Source organism: Pleuronectes platessa, chromosome 10 (genome assembly GCF_947347685.1).
Source record: "Pleuronectes platessa chromosome 10, fPlePla1.1, whole genome shotgun sequence".
NCBI classification, from domain to species: Eukaryota; Metazoa; Chordata; class Actinopteri; order Pleuronectiformes; family Pleuronectidae; genus Pleuronectes; species Pleuronectes platessa.
In genome coordinates this window covers 16,588,331-16,607,994 of record NC_070635.1, presented here as the reverse complement: position 1 = coordinate 16,607,994, position 19,664 = coordinate 16,588,331, and the positions used below count along the sequence as shown (strand labels likewise).

The 19,664-nt window shown below is 41.9% G+C and overlaps 1 protein-coding gene across 1 annotated transcript; it reads right to left on the bottom strand.

Moving 5' to 3' along the window:
• Positions 1-5,069: 5,069 nt before the first annotated feature.
• Positions 5,070-9,615, bottom strand: nrsn1 (neurensin 1). The gene is made up of 6 exons (XM_053433289.1): positions 9,548-9,615; positions 6,347-6,465; positions 6,014-6,106; positions 5,778-5,896; positions 5,324-5,511; positions 5,070-5,173 (listed from the first exon to the last, which is right to left on the bottom strand). The coding sequence occupies exons 2-6, from the start codon at positions 6,443-6,445 to the stop codon at positions 5,070-5,072; spliced, it is 603 nt and encodes a 200-aa protein (XP_053289264.1). The 5' UTR covers positions 6,446-6,465; positions 9,548-9,615.
• Between the last annotated feature and the right edge of the window lie 10,049 nt (positions 9,616-19,664).

The following is a 19,664-nucleotide window of genomic DNA, read 5'->3' as shown; positions in this document are numbered from 1 at the left end:
GTCAGATAACTCTTTTAATTCACCTAAACACTGTAAACCTAACACAACCTAAAAACAAGGACGGCAGATGTCTGCTTCCAGCACTGAACACACGGAATCTATTCCATTTCTGCAGTTTCTACACAAACCTAGTTGTTGTTTGTTTTTTGTTTTTTTATCAGACAGATCGGTGCCTCCACTCTTAAACCCTTGGATTCAGGTCATAAAGACTTAATAAGTGTCATAAGAGTTTTGACATAATTTATTGAAAAGGGGTTAGTCTCTTTAAGGACCTGATCGGCCTTGGCTTCATTAATTCACTATTTAAAGCCCTAAATGGCAACTCGACATATCTGGTCTTCGGTACTAAAGCTTAAAGTCCTGTGTGCAGACAAGAATCTCAACGTACCTTTTCTTTAGCCTCGTCCTGATCCACCTCAGGTATGTACACATATGTATTATATCATGTTGCTCTCGACATGACATGATATTACAGAGCTGAGTAACCCTTGTGCAATACGGAGACTTTCATTAAGGAACGTTGACAGTGTTCACCCACTGCGGTCGCAGGAGTTTGCAGTGTTCAATAATAACGTGATTCATTGTGTGTCCGACTGATCCTGACTGCTAAAGGTTAGCACCGGTTAGACATAGAAACTGTTTCGTTAAGTTGAATGCTCATCACACATGGTCAGTGTAAAACCTTTATGTTTTTTTATTATCATACTTTATAGATAATTATACTGCCAACTTCATTAAAAAAAAAAAAAAAGGATATATTTTTTGTAGTTTATTCTAATATTTCCTTATGTTTTTAACCTTTTTTTTCCATGTAACACACACACAAACACACACACACACGCACACACAGAGTGAGGGGCCGGCAGCGGAGGATGTAAGACAGAATTAATGGCAACTCCAGAAATAGCACCTTAAGGATCACCACCCCGACCAGTCAGGCTTTATGACTCACTCACAGACACACAAACACACACACACACCAGCCCCCACCTCCCCTGTGTGATGCTTGCTTGTTGCTCTCTCCTCCTTCCTCACCCTCTCTCATCCGTGCACTCCCTCTCCCCTTGGATGGTGACTCACAAACTCACATGAATCCCATTTTGAGCAGCTGCAGGGATGAGAGGGCGGCGAGGGCCATCGCGCTCACTAAAATAGATCAGAGATCACACCACAGTTTCCGTTCTGTCCGAGGCTGCTTGTGGCTAATTTACACAACCGACTGTTTCGTGTGTGTCTCTTTTAAATGATCATTGATTGAAAAAATAGGTTGCATCATTCATTATTGTGAAGGTACCTGTAAATCTACCCAGTGTATTTACATTAGACTAAAATTCCTGTGAAAATATGTCTCAAAATATCATTAAAGCTTAAGTTTTAGTCTTTTGTTCGGATTAACCAATTGTTTGTATGAATGGAAAGACTGAGAGAAATAACAGAATGAAGCTGTCACCCTCACTATAATGCAGTACTGGTGATAATGCTCATTATATCATGGAAACCTCCCTTTGATCGTTTGGTGATAATGTTTTGATATGAGGATACAGAGAATATTCACACGTTTTAAACTACAGATATTTCAGGTTTATTGTGTTTCTTTAAAAATAGACATACTCTCTGTAGACACCGATATACAGACGGGTGACTGTGGGGACTGTAGAGGAAGAATCTCAATTAAGTGGAGTGGAGGAAGATAATGATGGCAGATATATAAGTGTAAGTATACATAAGTAGTATGACTATATTATTCACATGTGGAATGTTTCAAAGTGCCATCTTGATTTTTCTATCAAGATGGCAGGAGGATAAGATCTTTGCTTTGACAGAGGGTTTATTATCAGGGCACAGATGGCAGGAGCTTCAGTTAAAAGGCTCAACTGGCCAGTGCTTCTATATGACAGTGACTAAGTGACATCTGTGTTTGGATCCACGGGAGAGACGTCAGTGACGAGGGTCAGAACTCGTGATCGACGGCTCACATTTGATGCTCCTGAGTTGCTGTGATGCATGAAAAAATAACCTCGTCTTATAGTGTCACTGCAGGACCGTGGTCAGGGAGAACCGCTCTGTCGGCGATCATATAGAGAGCGGTGTTATCAAACTCCTCGTTGAAAAGATGAAAGCCCCGTTGTGGGTGTAGAGGTGCAAATAAACCATACACACTGATCTACAGAGATGTGTGTGTGTGGGGGGGGGGGTAATGGTAGGATGAATCACCCTTCACCATGTTGTCGACAAGTGGGCGAGCGACAGCGGAGCAGGCATGAACGCTTCACTCCTGCGTTGAGGGGATCTGGTGGCTCTGTTATAGTGTGGGATGTGTGTGTGTGTGTGTGGGGGGGGGGGGGTTTGAAGGATTTTCTTTTGAGAGGTGGTCTTTTCTGCTACGAGGAAAAATGTCCATACTGGCAGGAGTGGACTCTTCCAGTATGAAAATGCCTCCAGTCCAAAGGGTGCAAGGGTATCGCTGAATGTTTAGATTCAAACTTTTGAAACACACAACTATGGAGATTTTGCACTGATATGTTTGTCAGCCCTCATTGAACCACAGTGGTAATCCCACCATTAGAGTTCGGAGACTCGTAGGATCAATGCAGAGGCCCATTGAATCTGCTCCGCTGGCTCAACACCTCATCAACATACATTATGTCGGTATTTTGCTTTGTCACCCGTCTGTGTATTTGTTCTTTATCCGATCCAACCTTCAGTAAGTACAGTCCACTTGTTTTATTCACTGGGAGAATCCACTGTTACAGCAACAGACAGTAGAAGATAGAATCAGAGGAAATAAGATCAAAAGCATCTTTTTTTTCACATAACAGAAAAAGAATCTCCCAGATTCTGGGCTGGAATGAACAATTAAACTCCGGTCTATTAAAGCAACACCATGGAACTTTTACTGAGCTACAGCGCCCTCTGCAGCCACAAGTGGTGATCATTCTGTTGGGTTGCGTGTCTGAATGATTATGTGGTTTTAATGTAAAACCAAAGACAACAAAAACCAAACTGATTACTTCAAAAGTTTCTTCACGGATATCAATAATCAACGTTGTTTTTAAAGATATTTTTAAGTCTTTTTAACTGATCTACAGTTGGACATTACTCTTGAACTTGCTGGGCACTGATTTTATCATTATAAGCAAAGACTAAAAGTAACAAAGAGCAAGAACAGATGTTCAGGGTGAGGAGTTGGAATGAAACTGGTAACATTTCCCTTGTTCCAAGTCAGTGAACCATCGTTTAAAGTTTCATAGTGTTGCTTTAAAGAATACAAAATCAAATTCACAGCATGTAGCAATACATCAGCACATTTATTATCCACTTACTCAACACTGGCCCAACTGGAGTGTTTGGTTACAGCAGCTTTGTTTTTCTTCCTGTATTGTACTACTTGACAGTTGGTTCCTTTGTAACATCTCCTTTGTTAGTATGTTGTTCTTCAGAGCTATAGCTACAATTGTTTGTTTTGAATGTGCCGAATATGTTTAAGCATTGAAATGAAAATTCCAGAATTTCTCAAAGCAAAAGAAGAAAGGCAGTAAAGACGGGAGCGGAGGCTGTGAGAAGTCAAGTTACATGAACAGCACGGTATTTCAGACAATGAGCATCCACCGTTCTTGCCGCATGAATTCGAAGGAGCTGCTGCATTGATACACATTGGGAGGCATGTAGCTTGATGGCACTTGGACAGTATCTACCACTGTAACAAATGAAGGGTTAGAGTTTGAATCCAAGTCCAGTGTGTTGTAATTCATGTAAAAATAAAAAAAACAAAAGTAAATAATAATAATAATTTAAAGTGGCGTGGTCCCAAAAATTCAAAAAACACATATTTATGAAACATAAAGAGAGAAAGTTTTAAAAAGCACCGACACGTGACTGTTTACAGCTTGTTGTGTCGTAAGTTACGGTTACAGCGTGTGAGTTGGAGCTCGCGCCAAGCTTCTCACAGGAGAGCTGAGCGCGCTCCCCTCACCCCCCCCGTTATGTAACATATCTGTCATGTTGTCTCTCCTCACGCACCCTCGGCACCATCTCCATCTTTGACCGGCTCAGGAGGGAGAGGGACAGAGAGTGAACGGGTTTGCCATAGACAACATGATGAACGCCTTGTTTATCTCACCCGGAAAGTATAAGCTGTGTGATTTAGTGGCAGACTGCGCTGCTCTGCATGTTCTGTCCGGTTCAATTGTAGCTTTCACCGGCCTGTCTGGTCCGGTCTCATCGATCCTGTCTGAGGATTTACTGGAGAAGACAAAATCAGAGGCCTAACAAGACAGATGAAAATGTCAGTTCGGGATCTATACCCGCAAGGTTTGTTCTCATCAGCTTGTGCCTAATTTGTTCTGACTACTTGCAGAAGTATGTGTTCTGTTATGTACTCATCAGTTATAGTACACGTATTCATGTTGTGTGCCCGCGATGGACAGGTCTGGCTCACAGTTCAGGGATAAATACACCGAGAATGCACACAAGAGTATAGCTCCCACAATAACACACTGTCTCTGTTTTTAGTCACCAGGCAGAAATAATGGTTGTTGAGCCTGGTGCGTCTTTTGATCATTTCAGTGAACAGGGCCCAATCAGCAATGACTTCAAACAACACTGCATCTGCTGCTCTGCACCCTCCAGCACTAACACCATCCTTTTCTGTTTTTTCATAATGTGAATCCTCTCGGCAGGAAAATGCTCCGTGGAAACTGCGATTATGTTGTTCAGCAGCCGTGTTTTATTGATTGGTGTCTGAGGTTTGATTTCTGGGCATGGCTCGAGAGCGGCATATGCTTTGTTAGAAAAACTATGAATTTTAAGCAATCGATATTCCTTTTGAACGTCTCTATATTAACTCCGCAGCGACTGCATGTAACCGTAAAATCAAACTTCAATGTCAAACACGGCAAATAAGGACAAGGAACCGATATAATAAGTAACAGGTAAGTTGACCTTTCAAAGGAGAAAATATACATCTAGATCAACACACACACAGGTGTGTATTCGCACTCGCACACACTCTGCTCTCAAATCACTCCTCACACACTCTTCTCCACCCTCTGGCTTCATGTCGACGACTGTCAGGTGTCCGACTTTGAGTTTGCTGGCTGGATGTTCTGGACTTTGGAAAGCGTGACTGGCACTTTCCCCTCCCCGGGGGTGGGTGCTCTCATTATGGGGGTACCTGCGACAAGAGCAGATCGGCATTCAGGCGTGTCCACACACGACCAGTACATTTTAACCGCTAAAAGAGATCTTTGATTTATTCTACTGACAGCTCGGCAAATTGAATCCATTTTGTGTAATAATGAGACAGAACGGGACTAAATCTTACCAACTGTTGCGTGCAGATCTGCCAACCTCTCCTTAAACTTTTGCTGCAGATACAATTCTTCTTTGGAATAGCTTTTGGCAAAGGCTGACAGCAGGAGGCCCACAGCCATGGAGGTGCCGCCCACACAGAACAACACGGCACCCGTCAGCTTGCAGACGTCCAGGGCGCGGTTGAAACTGACAGCATGGCTGTTCGAGAAAAAGACGAGTAGTTTAGGGCTTTATTTGGAAATGTAACATTGTGTTTCTGTACAACTAATATCCGCAAACATGAAGCATGAAAAAACTCTACAATAATGAGACCAACCGTTACTTTTAAAATCTCTACCCTTATATAGAACCCACTAGGCAGGCAATAAATAAAAACACAGCCATTATTACAGTTGTTAGATCTACAGTAAAGCCAAATAAGAACATGATTTTTTAACTTTTATTTGACTGTATTGTTTCTATACCTGTCAACAAAAAGTAGATCATCCTCTCCAAATGCTTCGATCCTGGTTGGAGTGGTGTATCCCACCAAAACAATGATGAAGCCTGACACCAAGATTAGGGAGCCGAACACGAGACAGACCTGGACAGAGGACAAAAAACATCGGGGGCTGTAATAAAAGCAAAGACTTGATAACAGAATGATAATAAAAGCAGCTGAGGCTCGGTTGTGTGTTGTTGTTTTTAAAGTTAACCTTACCTTCCAGAGTAAAGAGCTCCACCTGCTAGGTGATCTCTGAATCTGAAAATCTTCATCGCGTTCCCAAATGGAAGCTGTGCACTCCTCATAAAACTGGGATCATAGAGAAAGAGATGCTCCACTCACATTTCACATAAACAAATTATAACCCACAAGAAATCAATATCTGAAACCCCAAGTTTCACAAAGAAGCAGTAAAGTGATTACGAAAAGAGGACGTGATGACACGAGTGTGTAACAGAGAATGGTTCATATGTGCTGAGGGAAGCCCTATACTTGTATTTATTTTGAGTATATACGCCATGTGCTTGTGTGTGTATGTGTGAGTGGTACCTGGTGTAGGTAGGAGCGGACTCCGTACTGCTGGCAGTTCCCATTGGCTTGAACTTGCTCTCCGTACTCCGACCCACAGATCTCTGGGCAAGAAGTCATCCTTCACCTCTGTGTACCTGCTGGAGGGTACATACACACATGCACACAAACACACACACACACACACATATATACACACACATGCATGAATGCACGGCTGCACGCTTGCTCGGAGGAACCACCCATGCGGTTTGTGGACAAACGCCGCATAAACATGTACACACATGCAAATATTGTACATTTCAACATTCACATTGACAAACACACACACAAGCGCTCATCACCCCTAACACGCAGCGCCAGATAGTTATGTAACATCGAACGGAAGGCAAGGCTGGCTCGGTACATTGAGATTAATGATGCATTCTCCTTGTCTGCCATTATGAAATAAGCCCATGAAATATTACATCGCTCCTCCTCTTGAGATTCAATATTGTGTCTGCTCGATGCAGTGAGTGCTGACATGCACAGAATTAACCCGTTCCATGCAAAAATCATAACATAAGCATAACATGTCTTTTGTATATAGCAGGTTGAAAGCTTTCATAGAAGATGCAAACTAAGGACATGCTGTATCAGTTGTAGCATGCTTTTTGTTTGACAAGTTAAGTATCAGCCTTTCAATAAATATAACAAACAAAAACTATTCTGTCCTGCAGAAGAAACTAATTTCCTTTTAAACGTATTAGTTTTTACTAGAAAAGCTTTAAATTCATGATATTCTGTTAATATAGCTGCATAAACACTGTTATACCTGTAACTAAATTCTCTGTTCGTCTGCTTTCTTCCAAAGTAACCCATGCATCCTTAAACTAAAACGAGAGGACAAGAAAACATTTGCTCTAGGAAATGTTAGCTAACACACAGTTGTTATTCCCTCAGTATTAAATATCTCCGAGGCATTACACAGCTCGGTGCCTCTACACAAACACACATAACTATGTTTCAAGTTTATGGCAGACGACACTAAATCTCAACTGCTGTTTCTGTAGCACCACAGCAGGAATAGACTGGGGACTCGAGAAGTGGGAATAAAACATTGATCCTAGTGTTGGCAATATTTCATTACGCTATTATGTGGGTCTGGCCAGAACCAGACAGGGCATGCATCCCAGTGAAATATATTGCGGTCTCTACAGCAGCAGTGCTGTGCTCTCCTGACACATGTGACAAATGGAAAAGAAACAACTTGTCCCTGAAACAAAACCAGTGGCTTAATTGGCTTTCTGGTTCATCAGGGTCGGTCTATAAATCAAGTAGAATTACTGTAGTGGTTGTTTAATGTTAAATAAAGTAGTGGTGGATACACACCTCTTGTATCAGGCGTGCAACTGGGAGAGCTTTCAGGTAAACTAATTAGGAAACCAGTTACTGAAGTGTATGTACATCAGCAGGAGAGTAAACAGTATAAGTGCTTTGTGGGTAAAGGTGTGCAGTGATAATCTGACATGAAATTGCCATATGGGATGGATATTAAGGGGCTTTAAACTGCCAGATTGAACTGCCATTAATATCATTACACAACTTCTGTGTGGCTAATCTGTGAAAGAAACACAGAACTAGACCCTCAAATAAAGTATGGAGGAGATTTCCAGTGTCTTGCTTATTTTTGCTCAACATTACAAAGTCAAGTCAGGTTTGTTTATTGCCCAAAATCACAAATTGTCCCTGAAAGTAATTCGACATTTGATAAAAGATTGACTTATTTTATTGGACTGATCAAAGGTCAACCAGCACAATACATACCTCGTTTTTTCTGAGTTAAATAAATGGGGAAGGTCATGTTAAAGTCAGCAGGACACAGCCTCTGTGGACACAGCAACCCTCTATCTTAGCTGTCTGATTTCCCCTTATAGATGTTCAGGTTATAAAGATAACAAGAAGAGGATCTGGACAGTGTCTCACTTCATTATATGAGTAAACATGAATTCACACGGCACACTAACGAAAGGCACATATTACATGAGTGGGATGAGCGAGAGGCTGCATTAAGATGAGACACGTTGTTTCCTGGTACGTCATGTTAATCGTATTATCGTTTAATTTGTCCATGCGGAGGACTGTCATGAACATCTGGCTGGGCCCAGATGTTGTCAAATCTCTCTGTAGCCATATCTGCATATGTCCGAGGCCGCATCCCTTTTCTGTTATATCTCATATTTCCATTTATGATTTTACAACTCTTTAAACAAGGTTAAATTGGCTTCTGTTTTAACTTAATTAATAGGACCTTGACTTAAGGAGGGCCAGGACACAAAGATACAATACATTAAACAAGTTAGACCTGATGTGCACATGAGCATGACCGAATACTGAATAAGAAATTTTTTTAAATAAAAGAGTGAGTGCAGGGTGACTAATTTAAAACCACACTATACCAAAACGACCTGTGACATTTGTCAAACACTGATTATAATACTCTTATCCACAAAACAAGACGTAGCTGAAATAACATTGAACCTGCCAAACCAAACAAACTACGTAGGTATCGACCTTGTCTTGACCTAGACAAAAGTGGATGAATAAAACCGTTCTACATGAACACAATAATGGAAATAGACGGGTAAAATGGGATAACACTGCCCATGATACAGAGTGTTCTATCGACCATAGGACTGGGAGCTGTCCTTGGTGCTGAACGCCATTATTACCATAGCAGGAGAACACACAGACGTAACATGTGACGCCAGACTGAGCACAGATCTCGTCTGTTCGTCATCCCAGCCCCCCCAAGAGACGCCGGTAGAAACAGGGAACGTTTTTAATGCATTTAAGCACTTTGACTAAATCAGGTCGACTGATCACCTAAATAATCCAATCTCGGAGAAAAACACACGTCTACAGGTAACAGCATTCGAATTATCAGTAAGTTTCATTTGAGGAGGACATCAACGACCAGAAAACGTATATATAGATGTCATTTATAATAATCGAATTAGGTCAAGGTGAAAACACAAAGTTGACATTTTATTCCACATTATTCTCCACATGGAAGCTACTTTCTGATGTGCGGGCTGATACCGTGCGCACCGATGACGCACGGCTGAAAGAATCTTTGCAGGAAATACGAATCCGCAGATGTGTTATTTAGCGAAGCAACAGTCATATGTAGCTGCTGCGGCGTCAGAAATATGATCAAAAGTCATTAAAATCGTCATTTACCTGACATCAGCAGCGCGGAGAGTGATCACTCGCTCCTGTTCCCTCAGCCGGCTCCCATCACTCTACTCTTTCTCTCTCTCTCTCTCTCTCTCTCTCTCTCTCTCTCTCTCTCTCTCTCTCTCTCTCTCTCTCTCTCTCTCTCTCTCTCTCTGTCTCTCCCGATGATTCAAGATTTTTACGACGTCTACTGCGCAAGCGTCACTTCCTTGACAATATATTATGATTGAATAGCGAATATAAATAACCGGGGAGGAAGGACGAGCTGAACAGGAGGACATTCATTCAACATTCAGAGATGGAATAATACATGAATGGATTTATGGAGGGTTTAGATAGATAGATAGACAGATAGATAGATAGATAGATAGATAGATAGATAGATAGATGGATGGATAGATAGATAGATGGATAGATAGATAGATAGATAGATAGATAGATACATAGATAGATAGATACATAGACAGAATGCACTGCTATGTATTCATAAAGCCATGGTTGAGGGTTATCTTCCATATCCTTCCATAGTTAGAGGAGAAACACAATGAGAAACACAATGTGGGTGAATTCAAGACGTCTGAGTCCGGCTTCCACTACAGGTACACGATATTGCAGACGCACATGCGCATACACACGCACACACACTCTCTCACACCATTATCCAGGATTCCAGTCACATTCCCTGAGTCTATTTTTAGTGCGCTCTCTGACGTACATTGCTGTAGAAAGAGGTAGTCACCATCTCAGTCGTCCTCTTGAGAAAAAAGCAAATTGAGAAATTTAGATTTCAGATTTTAAACTGTTTAGCTGTTATTTGTTAAAAAAATATCAAATTATTTCAGATTTTTTGAGAAAAAATCCTTGAAACAAATATACGTTCAAGTGTTCATGTGCTCTGTACAACCCAAGAGATTCCTGGAATTCACTGAGAACAGTTTGAACTCAAGTATGACAATCATTATTATTTTTTAATTACCACTCCAATTGTCATTCACTCTCTGTGGTTTTTCCACAGTTTAGGTGTGTGTGTGTGTGTGTGTGTGTGTGTGTTTATGTGTGTCTGACAGCTAAAAAGATTGATTCCCACTTACAGAAAGGCAACATCAGTCAAAATGTATTCATTTTCAATGGCTGTCAAGAGAGAGGGACTATTCCTGGATGGCAGATGAGCTCTCCCCAAAATAGATTCAGGAGGCAGAACAGTCTGGTAAAGTAAAATGTTGACGTGGTCAGTCTGAACCATAGCCTGTGCATAAGCCCACTGGCTTCTTTAATAATAGAGGCTTGAGAATGAACTCTGTGGCAAGTAACCGGAAAGGGCCAGCTCGTGGGATGGTGTGAAACGGCAGGTCTGTGGTGGCAGGCTAGTGTGTGGCAAACATCCGCGGAGACAGAGGGAGGAAAAATGGAGCGAGAGGGTATGGGAGCAGCTGTCGCCATGACGATGTGTGAGGCGAGACGGTGGTACAGAACGTCTCAAAGGACAGGAAGTGTTGTGCTGTGCTTAAACAAGCATTTCATGTTGTGTTGCTCTGGAAAGACAAGATGTTTTTTGTGGTAATTGAACAAATTAATATTTTACTGTTTCATATATGACAGACTTTTCCTTTCCATGACTTTATGATAAGCCAATACCATTAGTAGAGTTAGACTGGTGACGGTGCATATTTATTGTACAGCCTATGAAACCACAGACATATAATGAAATGTAAAGGACTGTGGAGCCTATGTGTGTCCCTGCCTTTTTGCCTGAAGTATGTATTCATAGGTCTTCATCCACATGTATTGAATAAGATACATTATTGAATTTCAAATTTGTAATGGTGTTAAATCAGAATAAGCCTAATTGTGACAAGAGCCTTTACAGCTCACATGTGTTGTTATTTATCGAGTGGTGTTATTGAATAACTTTAGACAGCCAAGAATATCTCTCATAGCATTAAGTTGTGGAGACACTGCATGAACACATTCCTGTGTGGACTAACACAAAATAGTACATGATCATATCACATAGTGACGAAACATGGCAGAGAATGTGTTTAACTCAGGCTTTGACAGGCTGCTTTCAATTTGTGTTTGTTTTTGAGCTACATTCACATTTAAAGAAAACAAACAATGCAAATAATGAACCAAACTGAATGTTCTAAACATGTCTATTTAGTTTAAAAAAAGAAAGAAATTATATTGCACCAATAGCCATCTTTTAAATATCATTTAAAAGCATAATTCTTCATACAGATAAAGGAAATGAGTTACCTCAGACTGCCTCCAGGTCAGAGGAGCTAATGGACCTTTGCAGCCCTGTTTTTAAGATGAATTAGATGCAATTAAGCAAAAGAAATGGAGGCTTGCGGATGCCCCGGTGTTAAATAATGAGCAGGTTCATGTCTATTTATTATTTGATAACAACATAATCTGTAGTTCCGCATCACAAAATGATTTGTGCGGATGTGCTATCACATTGCAGCATACTAATGCACTTTTGTTCCAAAGAAAATGTTCTGTTATCTCTCCCTGTCTCTCTCTCTCTCTCTCTCCCTTTCTCCCTTTCTCCCTCTCTCTCTCTCTCTCTATCTCTCCCGTTCTCTCTCCCTCTCTCTCTACCTATGTATCTCTCTTACTCTCACTCTCTCTCTCTGCCTGTGCACCTCTCTCTCTCTCCGAGCAGAGAGAGGTGGTTCCTATGGCAACGTGGAAAGGTCACCTTCAGGAAGTTCTCTGGGAGCGTGTGCAGAATGCCAGTCGGATAATCAGGCTTCCTGTAATGACTGATAACAGACCACAGCTCATTAGAGAGAATGAGAGAGAAGGGGGTGGGTGGGGTGGGGGGGTGGGCGGTGTGGTAGAGTCGAGGAGAGATTATTAGTCATAGAGCAATGAAACAATAGCACATTTATACTAATGGTATGCAGCCACACATACACACCGCGTCACATGTGCTGTGTGAATGTGTTCGGCCCACTGACTAGCCCCCCCCCCCCCCCCCCTCACATGCAACACAATTCATGTGCGATGCTGTGCAGGATTCTCACTTTAATCACACATGGAGTGATACAACTCTTTAACGCAGCCAAGAAGACATGAATACAACTAACCGAGCGGCTGAGTGTTTGCCTTTCCCTCTGATTCAGGTGCATTGTGATGCTGTCGGCAGCAGCAGCAGCTAACCAGGAGATAAAAAAGGATTTGATGAATTAATCTCTAATAAATGTCAGTCAGTGTGGTTTCATTTCTCAGATTTGAGCCAATTTCTTTTTCGGTTTAAAAAGTATAATTTCCCTGTGCACAAGGTTATTTGCATATGTGACTCATAGGTTCAAGCTGCTTGAGGCATATTACTTTGTGAAAACCTGTGGATTAAGCATTGAAACTCTTAATTTCCCAATAAACTATGTTGGAACAACATTCATTTTAAACTTGTAAGTTTTATATAGGTCTGTTTAAGGAATTAAAGTCTGTTTGTAGCTGTATGGGATGTGTACTTGTGACTCAAATCAGAAATACAACAGTTACATTACCTTATATAGCATTTAGCTGAAACTTTTTTCCAATAAGTCCAGTTCTGGGGTTGCAGTGTGCAACCCACTTAGCAAACATATACAACAACCTTAAAAAGTTGTATGGATTGCAAGCAAAGTGTTAAAAACATATATATAGTCATTATTTACCATGCAGTGTTTATGATACCTCAGTCCAGTGCTAGGCTCTCAGGGCAGTATAAACTACATTGTTATCTCTGAGTGTAATCATGAAGATAAATGTTGGCAACAATGGTAACATCTTGCCCCTTATTCTCCGAAAACTAAATTTTCATGATTCTATGTTCATTACTGATGGATTCAGTTGCACCAATATTATTCTGGCAGCACATTAGATAACCTGATAAAACATTCAAGCAGCTAAGCACAGTTCAGCACATTATTTGATTTCTGTGCTCCAATGAGAACATCGTCCATGAAGTCAAAGAATTCTTTCTAACAATGCTGACATCTACTGGAAATAATGGGACCTGCATCAACAGTAAATACATGCTGGATGAGGAATGAGTTCAGTCACATCATTTACATTTACAGGCAAATGTCTCACTCATGTGTTATTCAGGGACCTCGACCTATGCTCTTGTTTGCATTCTCATTTTAAATAAGAGTGCTGTGTTAATAATAAAAACCTTTTGAAAACTGCAAGAAGTGTAAATAAAATCAAGTTTGTACTTTGTAGCTTTTGTAATAAAATGTGTTCATTTCATTAGGAATTATAAAAGAATAGAGCACAATAATTCAATGACATACATCTGTCGTATTGTGTGCCGTCAAACAGTATTTACCAAGTTACACAGGGCTCTGGAAATGTTGTAGCTCTGGACATGGTTTTGGCTTGTCTTGGGTTTGCCCGCCCCCCAAGCTGTTATATTGTATGATAGATGAGAGGGAGGGACGGCAGATCCATCCATCTCAGGAACCTTAGCCTTGGTGTTTCTGTCGATTCTTCATCTTATTGATTCCTCTGTCATCCTGCCATACCGGAGCTGGAAGCTCGGACTTTCCACTTTGGCCATTTCATAAACCACTGACTGGAAGGGGGCAAAAAAAAAGTGTCGCTACGATGGAAGTGATCTTTCTTTGCCGGACAAAGCTGTCACAGTTATCGCTGTACAGGCTTTGAAGTATATTAGTATTTTTACAGGCTCAAAGAATGGTGGCAGAAATGTGAGGAAACAGAAAAAACTCTATGGTCTAATTTGACAAACCTGGCTTAAGAGGTCAGATTTGGCAAAGTTAATTGGTTTAAATTCATCTTTATCCTGAAATAATAGAGACATCAGATAATAGAACATTGACACGGCACAATTATTTTCAGCTCAGACCAGAGCTTTAATGTTGCAATACCTCTGGAGAATAAAAGTGGGCAAAGTCCACTTCTCATTTGTATTACATGAAAAAAAATCATACACATAACTGTTATGCAAATGTCATTGTAATCCTAGCACAGGCTCCGCCAGCACTAATGACATCCATATATTAAGACTGTGGCCAAAGGCTATCTGTTTTACTTGGTCTTCAGCAAATCTAGTTATGAGAACACATCACTTACGTTTCCTCTTATCATTTATTTACGTGCTGGGAAGCTTCGGGGGTGGATACGGGAAATCAGGTTCTAGAAGGTGAGGCCACGGTTATGGATTCCTAAACAGATCAGTCACATAAATATTCGAAGAAAGGGGTATAAGGCTGTTTGTTATATTTCTTCATTATGAAAGGATAACAGCATTAGACACTTGGACTTCCAATACAAATTAAACTTACACCTTTTTCTTATTAGATTGTCCAGGTGCAGTTTTATATTAATATTGATTCTAAGATTGAGTATTATTAAGTAATTTGGTTAAGAAATACAATATAAAGAAATCATGAATAATACTGTTATGCAATGGATTGTATTTAATGTGGAATTAACATATGAAAAAAACTGTATTTTAGGCTTCCACTTTCCCAAAAGATAGCCAGGTGAAAAGCAAGTGTTTCTACACGGGGGGGGGGGGGGGGGGGGGGGGATGGGGGGAGTGTGAGTTTACAGATATCAATCATACATAACATGTGGCAGTGGATTTGGTCAATCTGCTCAACTTGAACTCTCTACGTAGTGGACCCAGCACTACCACACCCACCCCCCCCCCCCCCCACACACACACACACACACTCACACACACAGGTCTTCTGTGGCTATAGCCTGCTGCTCCTCAGTGGTCCTCAGTGCTATACCCCCATATTTTAATTGTACGATTCCAAACATTGGTGCTGAGTGGTCATCAGTCACCGGTCTATGGGGTTTGATGTATGGGTCCGAGCTGTAATAGTCTCTGCTTTGCTCTCCAGGCACAACATCACTTATGAGAGACACACTTAACAGCAATTAATCATTCTGGATCACACCCCACAGACTCTCCCTCGCTCATGCACTCTCCCTCTCTCATGCACACACGGACACACACGGACACACACGTTTCTTTACCTATTGTGTGCTTCAGGCCATTTAGGTGAACACTGCCAGGTAAAGTGATGGGATGGTGGTTTAGGGAAGCTGGTTCTATTTATTTTAAATGAGACACGGCTGAGATTTGTTTTAGCTGATAAATTTACAACCACAGTATCTATAACAAGCCACTATTTTCCCAAGACTGGAGGTTTTTGGTTCATAATTTTCGCTTTTCAGTTTGCACGCCCTCTGCTTGAATTTGAGCTTCTCTTGCGTTCACGAGGCAAAATGCAGACCCTCAGGTGTAAACAGTTCTAGCGTAAAACGCCTCGTGGATGCATCATCTCATTTCTAAATATAGAGCATTGTGTGAAGTTTTGTGGAACAGTGTGAAGATGCTGAACTTGAGTTGAACTTGACTTGTATCTGGGCGGCTGTACGTGCCACCCTGCACCTGCCCCCTCGCAGTGTATGGGGAGGAGGGTCCAGCTGGATTTTACCATGACACACACACACAGCGGTGCCTCTCCATCTACAGTGCTGCTCTTTTTGTAATCTGTATTTCCATCTGCCATTCAGGTCAGTCTCCTCCTCAGCCCCCTCTGTACTTTGCTCCTTTTCTCTGTCTCCCTGTGTCTCTGTAATTGTCCATTTAAATGAAAAAGCCCCAAATTGGAGGCTCAAAGGTGCCTGTCTCTCGCTCCTTCTCTCTCTGTGTGCATGTGTGTCAATATGTGTGTGTGTGTGTGTGTGTGTGTGCGTGTGTGTGTGTGTGTGTGTGTGTGTGTGTGTGTGTGTGTGAGAGAGAGAGAGAGAGAGAGAAACAGAGAGAGTCCCGTGGTGATATTGCAGACAGTCTCTAGGGGATGTCCTTAAGAACAAAAGCATCTGGAAGAGGCCTCCTTTGCACTCTCTGTTGCCATGGCTACAGACTGCTTGTGTGTTTGTATAGTATATGAGTCTGTAATGTCAGTATTAGATTGATGCTGATTGAAAAATGCATTGGTTTTAAACTTTCTATATTAATTTATTTTTTTCCAGAGCTGAGGTTAAGAATCATATTATAGCGTAATACTTGTGAGCTCAATCAGGGATGGATTAGAACAAATATTAGTCAATGGAAGACGCTCAGAAGTTTAACCGTCTGCCCGAGTGTGTGTTAATGCTTCTGTGCGCGTGGTGGCGTGTGTGTATGTGTGTGTGTGTACATGTGCATAGACAGGCCGGCTGGCGAGCAACTGTCACCACGTGGCAACAGCCAACCACGCTCCACTTCTGGCCGTGCCAAGCTCTCCAATTACAGAAGCAAGCTCTGCCAAAGGCCTCCTCTTTTCTTCTCAATAGATGGAATGACTGGGCTGCATCCTCTGACACACACACTCTCACACACACACACACACATGCTGCTCTCTCTGTCTCGTGGTGCACCTGCCTCCCTGCTCTCCAGGCCAGCTCAACTCCTATCAAAGGAGCTGAGCTCTTTTCTTCCAGAAAGCTAATCCAACACCTGTCTCCAGGCTTTATACTGGGAATAGAGGGCCCAGTGCTGTGTCAGTACAGTGTGTGTGAACGGGGGTGAGTGTAAAATGAAGGGAGTGTGTTTTTCAGGGGATCTCACAGTTTGTTTTTCTGTGAGATCAAGAACAAAAAATAAAGAAACAGTGTGTGCGGGGATCTTTTGTACGAGGATTTGAGAGCGGACATATGGAGACCACACGGCAGACTGTATTCTTTCCACTGATAATGGAGTATCAAAGGGCACGTCGAAAAGAGATGGGGTTTTATTTAGCAGGGGGTCAGATTAGCAGTAACCCAAAGATCAGGAGTGGTTTTATTGAACTGTGAATACGATCAAGTGTAACTGTGGTAAGTCTGTTTTTTGACAGAAGACATACAGTATCTCAGACACATTATTCAACAAATAATGTTACACAAAAGGCATTAACCACAAAGAGCCGACTTCAAATCTCACAGTCCTCACATAAATCCTTTAAATGTGCCTTTCAAATGGGTTTACTTGTCACAGAAGGGTTGTTCGGCTACATCCAATTCAGGGTTTTTCATGACTTTTCAGCTCCAGTCATATTTCTGGGGACCAGTGGTAATGGGCCCTGACTCTCAAAGCCACAGAAACCACGAAGGTTAGTGATGCATATGACTCTGTGTACAGAAAACAAGTGGTGTTCGGGTCTTGTTGCAAGAAACATGGGGAGCCATTGAAATTTCTTTGCCATTTTTTACAGACTTTAATTTAACAGGACGACTCACATCAGGCCCTCTGAAGATTCGCCTCCAGCAGCGGGGGTCTCTCAAATTGGAAATTGGAGGTAAAATAAATCTAAGATTGCTTCCCTCCCTGTAGAATCCTGAAAATGGCTGCAGGGGAGATATTAGAGAGAGAGTGGCTGAGAGGGAGAGTTAGATGGATAGAAGGCGGGGGCAAGGAAGAGAAGAGGGAGAGAGAGATAAACAGAGAGAGTGAGAGAGTGAGAGAAGGGATGGAGAGCACAAGCGAAGAAAGGAAATAAACAGAGAGGGCGATATCAAAATGGAGAGAAGTGGAGAGAGAAGGAGAGAGAGATGGAGTTAATGGAGCCTTATTCACTTTAGCCATTGGGGCCTGAAATAGTCATTTTACCAGAAAGGGTTTTGAAATGTGTTCTCTCTCTCTCTCTCTCTCTCTCTCTCTCTCTCTCTCTCTCTCTCTCTCTCTCTCTCTCTCTCTCTCTCTCTCTCGTGTGCACATGGGGTCTTGGTGCATGTCTGTGCTCGCGGATGTGTCCTGGATTTCACAGCATGTGGGCGCGTCTACATGGATTCATACATTGTTATGTATTTCTGCAGTCATCAGAGGACAGCAGTGATTGGATACACCTCACCGTGGCGTGCCAAGGTCACACGAACATGTGTCACTGAAAATGAAACAAGCTTTATTTGACTCAGACTCTCCAACGTGGCTGCCGAATCGGTCACACAGCACATAGAGGAACACTCGGGTTCTCTCTGTGCTCAGACTTGTCCTTACATGAAAAGGACTGGTTAGATTATAATCTAAATGTGTTACTAGGTCAAGTCTCAGAGATTGTAGGATGCATGTCCAATTGATTGGCAACAAGAATGGGAGATAAACTCACAGCCATGCGACACGTAATTATATTGTCTATGGATCTTAAGTCTCTGGTATTTATAGAACCCGTTCATGCAAATTTGCCAAGGACTTTGCATAATATGTGACATAAAATGTGTTTTTTATGACATTCAGAACACCTGTAGGAGAGGCACACGCTAGGTAAGGCACACGCAAAAATGCAGTTGTCACAGGCAGAACTAGAATAGCACTCAGTGGAGCACATACCTCCACCAAGGGCCATCAGTGCCCTAAATTCAATCAAGCTGCACCAGCTTTCACAAACCCGTAGAAATCAGCTCCCTAAATGTGCCTGATTTCTTCTAGATCCATCTATTATTCCCATGGAAGACGGTGAAAATGTGGAAATATCAAAATGTTAAAGAAAACGATAAAATAAAACAATTCCCTGGATCCAGCCCCTGATCTAGGTCCACACCAAAATTCCATGGGTTCCTTCATGACCCATACTGCATCTTTCCACCAGGTTTTGTAGTACTTTATTTCCACTAGTTTTTGATGTAATCTTGTATCCAACAACTCCTTTGGTGGAGGTAATCGATAACATGTTGTGCAAGTGTGGCTGTTGCCTCTCCTAGCAGCCTGGACAAACTGTTTGTTGGACTGAGAAATAGAGGGAGTGGACGCTCAAATGGGCGTGCAAATACAAGCAACCATACAAGGAGATCATTAATTGTTATAATGTAGTAATTATTCCAGGTAATCTAGCATAATTGTGTGTCGTGAGTGGTTTTATGAGTGGTTGTCAAATCCAAGGGGAAGAAAGATGCCGATGCCGCTGCTGCTGCCGGTGGATGCCAGGATGCTGTCCTCTCGTGGGGGCCGTATTAAATTCCAGTGAAGATTGGGTTGCTGATTACTGCACCAACCTCGGGATGGGATGTCAGGACGTTTCCCTCCCCTCACAAGGAAGTCCAAGATGTGCGCCAGAGGAGCTGTAATGATCTCCCTCTCCCCATTTGTTCTAAGGAAATATCCCCCCGCAGGACAGATTGTCAT